This window comes from Salvelinus namaycush, chromosome 4, assembly GCF_016432855.1.
Source record: "Salvelinus namaycush isolate Seneca chromosome 4, SaNama_1.0, whole genome shotgun sequence".
NCBI lineage: Eukaryota > Metazoa > Chordata > Actinopteri > Salmoniformes > Salmonidae > Salvelinus > Salvelinus namaycush.
Window position 1 is genome coordinate 76,072,578 of NC_052310.1, and position 6,541 is coordinate 76,079,118.

The following is a 6,541-nucleotide window of genomic DNA, read 5'->3' on the forward strand; positions in this document are numbered from 1 at the left end:
TTGAGGGCACTATGGTGTTGAACCCTGAGCTGTAGAATAAGATGTTGAACAAACAGAGAGAGATACAACGTGAAAGGGCTGTGCTTCTTGTGTTGCAAGGAAGTGGAAAGGAACTAGTTATATGGTGATCAAGCTGGCTCTGCACGTGCGTCTGCGTGCACCATCGTGCGCATGTTGATTTCGTCTATCCCCACCAAAACCAACTGTGAACCAACAGGTCGAAACTGTAGCTTGCTGTTGCTAATTTTTGTCCTGGAGGATTAACATTGGGTGTGCTCTCTACTCCAACAATTCATCCACAGATAAAAAGGGGGAAACCTAGTTAGTTTTCTTTGATTAATCTCTTCTTCTTCTTCTGTGAATTTTATATGGCGGTTGGCAACGAACTTTATGGTTCATTACCGCCACCAACTGGACTGGAGTGTCGACCTTGCTCATCTTTCAATCACCCACGTGGGTATAATGCTCCTAGAAACCAATGAGGAAATGGGAGAGGCAGGACATGCAGCACGTTAAGTGTCTAAAATAGAACCAAGTTCATATTTTAGCGCCCGGCTACTCAGATGCCCATTGACACACGCGAGCAGTTAGGATGAGATGATTGAATAACATGTATATGCAAATTTATTGTGCAACGCTTGCGCACGCAACGTGGCCGGTTTGGTCAACACCTTATTCAACATTTTATTCATCTTATTCTTCATCATTCATAAAGGTCATGTTAACTGACTGATATTATCTCATAGAACAAAACCTATAAGATCTCTTAAACCTGTGTTCAACTTAGACCTTATTTTTAGGGTTTATCTCAAAACCCTATTCTTTCCCCATTCAACCAGAGGTAATTAATTTACGATTTTTAGGCATACAAGCTGGCCAGCTCCATTCTGACCTTGACCTAAGGCTTCAATCTGTATCGCAGAAATTCAGCGCTACAGCCCAATTGAAATTTAAAGGCAATGTTCCTGTGTTGACAGAGATTGCATTTACTGTAAACACTGCATACAGTGCTTTCAGAAAGTATTCACACCCCTTGACTTTTTCCACATTTTGTTGTGTTACAAGGTTGGACTAAAATGTATTTAATTGTCATTACTTGTCAACGATCTACACAAAATACTCTGTAATGTCAAAGTGGAAGAGAAATGTACATTTGTAAAGAATTTATGAAAAATAAAATGCAAATATAATCTTGATTACATAAGTATTCAACCCCCTGAGTCAATATATGTTAGAATCACCTCTGGCAGCAATTATAGCTGTGAGTCTTCCTGGGTAGGTCTCTAAGAGCTTTACACACCTGGATTGTACAATATTTGCACATTATTCTTTTAAAAAATCTTGAAGTTCTGTGCTTCAAATTCACAGCTCAGCTTGAATACTTATTGACTCAAGACATTTCAGCTTTTTATTAATTTGTAAAAATGTCTAAAAACATAATTCCACTTTGAGATTATTTAGGTATTGTGTGTAGGACAGTGACACAACATCTCTCTCTCTCTCTCTCTCTCTCTCTCTCTCTCTCTCTCTCTCTCTCTCTCTCTCTCTCTCTCTCTCTCTCTCTCTCTCTCTCTCTCTCTCTCTCTCTCTCTCTCTCTCTCTCTCTCTCTCTCTCTCTCTCTCTCTCTCTCTCTCTCTCTCAAAGCCAACTGACATTTACTCCTGAGGTGCTGACCTGTTGCACCCTCTACAGCCACTGTGATTATTATTATTTGACACTGCTGGTCATCTATGAACTTTTAAACATCTTGAAGAACGATCTAGCCTTAATGGCCATTTACTCTTATAATTTCCCCCAGGCCACCCCTCAGAGCCTGGTTCCTCTCTAGGTTCCTGCCTTTCTAGGGAGTTTTTCCTAGCCACCGTGCTTCTACATCTGCATTGCTTGCTGTTTGGGGTTTTAGGCTGGGTTTCTGTATAAGCACTTTGTGACATCTGCTGATGTAAAAAGGGCTGTACAAATACATTTGATTTGATTCAGTTATACGGATTTAATAGAGACCTTAACCCCCTTATGCTTAGAGACCTTATGCTTCTGTATATATTTGAGGGTTCGATTACAGGCTCAAAATGGCCAGAAACAAAGACCTTTCTTCTGAAACTCGTCAGTCTATTCTTGTTCTGAGAAATGAAAGCTATTCCATGTGAGAAATTGCCAAGAAACTGAAGATCTCGTACAACGCTGTGTACTACTCCCTTCACAGAACAGCGCAAACTGTCTCTAACCAGAATAGAAAGAGGAGTGGGAGGCCCGGGTGCACAACTGAGCAAGAGGACAAGTACATTAGAGTGTGTAGTTTGAGAAACAGATGCCTCACAAGTCCTCAACTGGCAGCTTCATTAAATAGTACCCACAAAACACCAGTCTCAACGTCAACAGTGAAGAGGCGACTCCGGGATGCTGGCCTTCTAGGCAGATTTGCAAAGAAAAAGCCATATCTCAGACTGGCCAAAAAAAAGAAAAGATGAAGATGGGCAAAAGAACGCAGACACTGGACAGAGAAAAATTTGAAAAAAAGTGTTATGGACAGACAAATCTAAGTTTAAGGTGTTCGGATCACAAAGAAGAACATTCGTAAGATGCAGAAAAAATTGAAAATATGCTGGAGGAGTGCTTGACGCCATCTGTCAAGCATGGTGGAGGCAATGTGATGGTCTGGGGGTGCTTTGGTGGTGGTAAAGTGGAAGATTTGTACAGGGTAAAAGGGATCTTGAAGAAGGAAGGATAGCACTCCTTTTTGCAACGCCATACCCTGTGGACGGCGCTTAATTGAAGCCAATTTCCTCCTACAACAGGACAATGACCCAAAGCACAGCTCCAAACTTTGCAAGAGCTATTTAGGGAAGAAGCTGGTATTCTGTCTATAATGGAGTGGCCAGGATAGTCACCGGATCTCAACCCTATTGAGCTGTTGTGGGAGCAGCTTGACCATATGGTACATAAGAAGTGCCCATCAAGCCAATCCAATTTGTGGGAGGTGCTTCAGGAAGCATGGGGTGAAATCTCTTCAGATTACCAGATTACAAATTGCTGCAAATGGAGGATTCGTTGACAAAAGCAAATTTTGAAGGACACAATTATTATTTAAATTAAAAATCATTATTTATAACCTTGTCAACATCTTGACTATATTTCCTATTCATTTTGCAACTCATTTCATGTATGTATTCATGGAAAACAAGGACATTTCTAAGTGACCCCAAACTTTTGAACGGTAGTGTATATACTTTAGAGACCTAGATATTACAGGCAACATAATAACTATGGAGAATACTTTGTAGTGAAACCTCATGATCTTGCTCCCACTATCTACTTGGCTTTATTGCGTACATATTTCCAAGCTTGGGAAAATGGAAAACATTAAGAATAACGTAATCTGGCCTCAGGGAGCCCAGTGGGACAGAAAAGGCTGCAGCATCCCAATGTGTTCAGCCCTGACACAGCAGAAATAGCATCGCCACATCCATGATTCAAACTGTAGGGGCAGCTGGCGGGGACAGCTGGTGAGGACTTACCCCAGCCAGCTAGGTGATGTTCCTGCCAATTGGCACTCATACACTTCACAGGAAACTTCCCCAGCAGTGGGGGCACCAAGACGTAATCTCTCCCTCTCTCTCCATTCAATGTTGAATCATCAATGTCCTCTCTTCCGCTCACCTGGGGATGTTTGACACAACATGAGAGAGACCATGACAGTCTGGCCCTCATCTTAAACCCTGTAACGGCAACCTAATTTTAATCAATGCAAAAATTAAATATTGGTTTGCACGACTTTCCCCCCAAAAACAAATCTGAGGGGAGGCATTACACTTTTAAACCTCTTAGATTGTTGAATTACTTTTTTAAATCATACTTTCCTCTGACAAGGTTAGCTTTAATAACAAGGTACCCGTTGCCATGTACCTCCATTTCCTTGGCAAAGAAATGCTAATGAAACCAACCAGCCATTTTTTCTGTAGGGCAACAGTAGGGCAACACATGTCAAAGTAATGGTTCTGTGTGGGTGTTTGAATGGTCAGATGTAGTGTGTGGGTGGACAATATAATGATGTGAATATTTTCAACCAGAACCAACATAACCATTACAGTTTAATAGACAATAGATGAAATGGCCAAGAATAGACAGGGCGATAACTTTCTACATGAAGAAACTAACAGGAATACTGAAGCTAAACCACTGACTTCCTGTATGTAACTAGAACTGCATGACTCTGTCCCTCCACATGTTCCCCTCAAACTGGGAGTAAAAAGAGAATTTTCAGTCCCACATCTTCAGCGAATGAAGCTATCACCCCAGAATAAAACAGATTATTGCCCCCACAATAATAATCTCACAGGGAAACACTGGATAGGTTGAAAAGCACCTCGTATGCTGCACCTTTGTGAAATTAAATCCTAACCTTTTCTGAAACCAGTCATGCAGACCTGGGTCAAATATGTATTTCAGACATTTTCAATATTTTTGCTTGATTAAGCTTCTCAGACACAATAGAAACAATGACTCTGTGCATTTTAATCAACTATGCTGGCTATAGTTGAAGGGTTGTACAAATTCAACAAAATTACTGACTAAGCCCACAGGTAACTACCTAGCCAATTATTTTATTAGAGATGTTCACCAGTTCAATACACATGCCAGAGACTCTAACATTGATTGTTTCAAACATCTTTCTGTATACCAGCACAGTGGAGTGGAACAAAACCACAACAACAAGGATTTTTTTTTAAAGAATGTCAAAATCTGGCTTATGACTGAATGCTCATAGCAGCTCAGTAGCGTCTGTTTATGTCTGTATAGGTAATTATATCATGTATTTAACCATGCACTATAAGATGTCTGCAATGGAAATAAGTAATTTACTTTTTAATGTATGTCCTGTCTGTATATTTTTTCATTTACATTTTTTGTCATTTAGCAGACGCTGTTATCCAGAGCGACTAACAAGGGTTAAGTGCCTTGCTCAAGGGCACATAGACAGATTTTTCACTTAGCCGGCTAAGGGATTCGAACCAGAAACTTTTTGGTTTTAAGCCCAATGCTTTTAACAGTTAGGATACCTGCTGCAAATCAACTCAATCAAATAATCCCAAAAGTGCAAACTCATGCCAGGCAAGATTAATCATGTGAACCTCAACTATTGACATATTCCACCCAGGTCTGTGGTCATATCGCTCTCTAGCCAGTTTTCTGGGCATTAGGCCTAATTTGATAAAAATCTGTTAAAGGAACACACTCTCAGATTGACAGAAACTGTATTCAAAAACAGTAACTGTTTAGATAGCTGTTGATAATGAGCTCTTATATGGGTGCAATGTACAGAACATTTTACAATTATCATTCTCAAACCTCACTGTCAGTTGTAACCACAAGATGATGGCGGTATAGGGAAAATTTAAATTTTGGGGGGACAAATAAGGACACCTGACCACAACCACTTTATCCCAATGTTTATTTTCTATGCAAATATCACACTGATGGGAAACTTATACATTGTTCATAAACATTGCTTCCGTGTCATGCATCTCGAGCCTCAAGCTTCTTATCAACAATGGATAAATATGGACAGCCGGACAGTAAAAACACAATGTTCTACATATTCTCAGTTGAAGTCCTTAGCCTAGGAATTGTCAGGTTTTTCCGAAGGTGGGCCACAGGATGAGATTGAAGCGCACTCGGGCTTTGCTCTCTTTCTCAGCAACAGAGAAGTAATTCAACAGATCAAAGTGACCCATATATGAACAGTATGAGTCCCGATGTTGGTTCACCAACCACTCCCACTTCCTGGTGTCCGCATAGCCTGTTCCAATGTATTTAGATTGAAGATGCTCCAACTGGCTGTGAATGTTGTCTGTCATCTTCAGGCAAATGTCTGGAGAAGGAAGGAAAATTATTTCAGTGCATATAGCTGTTATTTAGCCAATGTTACAACCTTAGCAATAGACATTTTTGTAATTTGCTTTGTATAGCCAGAAACTGTCCTTTAAACTTACTCTGCCGGTTGTCCACATGTTTGGTCCTTATGCTTTTGGAAATTTAACACAAAAAAACAGGAGAGTTTTATCAAACATATTTTTACTGCCATTATGATTTATATCACCCAACAGACGCAAAACCATGTAAACACCTGAATGAGCTTGGCTAGTACACATGCATCGTGTGCATGTATTTAGCTTACATTGTGGGTGTGTAACGGACATCACGCTGCTTGCTTAGCGAGTATCGCTTCCACCGGATTCGGCTCACACCGGATTCGGCTCAAACCAAATTCGAACCCAGGAACTGTGCCTTGCTAGCATACGAGACCACCCTACCAGTCGATCCACGTGAAAAGCTAGCTATTTGGCGGCGCAAGTGGAGACACTTCAGGCTGAGGAGTGAGTTTCACATCCCCATGTGCTACATTCACCCCTCAAACTTAGTCCAGAGCGACCGAGTGCAACTCTAGATTTGAGTCACGGCACCATCTGTTTGCGACATCACAATGCTTGCTTAGCGAGTACTACTTCCTCCTAATTTGGCTCACAACCAGGACCTCTGCCT

At 40.9% G+C, this 6,541-nt stretch overlaps 1 protein-coding gene across 1 annotated transcript; it reads right to left on the bottom strand.

Annotated features, from left to right (window-relative positions):
* Positions 1 to 5,546: 5,546 nt before the first annotated feature.
* Positions 5,547 to 5,880, bottom strand: LOC120045735 (splicing factor 3B subunit 5-like). Its single transcript, XM_038990672.1, has one exon. It carries the CDS (start codon positions 5,854 to 5,856, stop codon positions 5,629 to 5,631), a length of 228 nt encoding a protein of 75 aa, XP_038846600.1. The 5' UTR covers positions 5,857 to 5,880; the 3' UTR covers positions 5,547 to 5,628.
* Positions 5,881 to 6,541: the final 661 nt, after the last annotated feature.

Bases quoted from the DNA above. Each gene is read 5' to 3' on its own strand.
- LOC120045735 (XM_038990672.1), bottom strand. From the start codon at position 5,856: ATGACAGACAACATTCACAGCCAGTTGGAGCATCTTCAATCTAAATAC.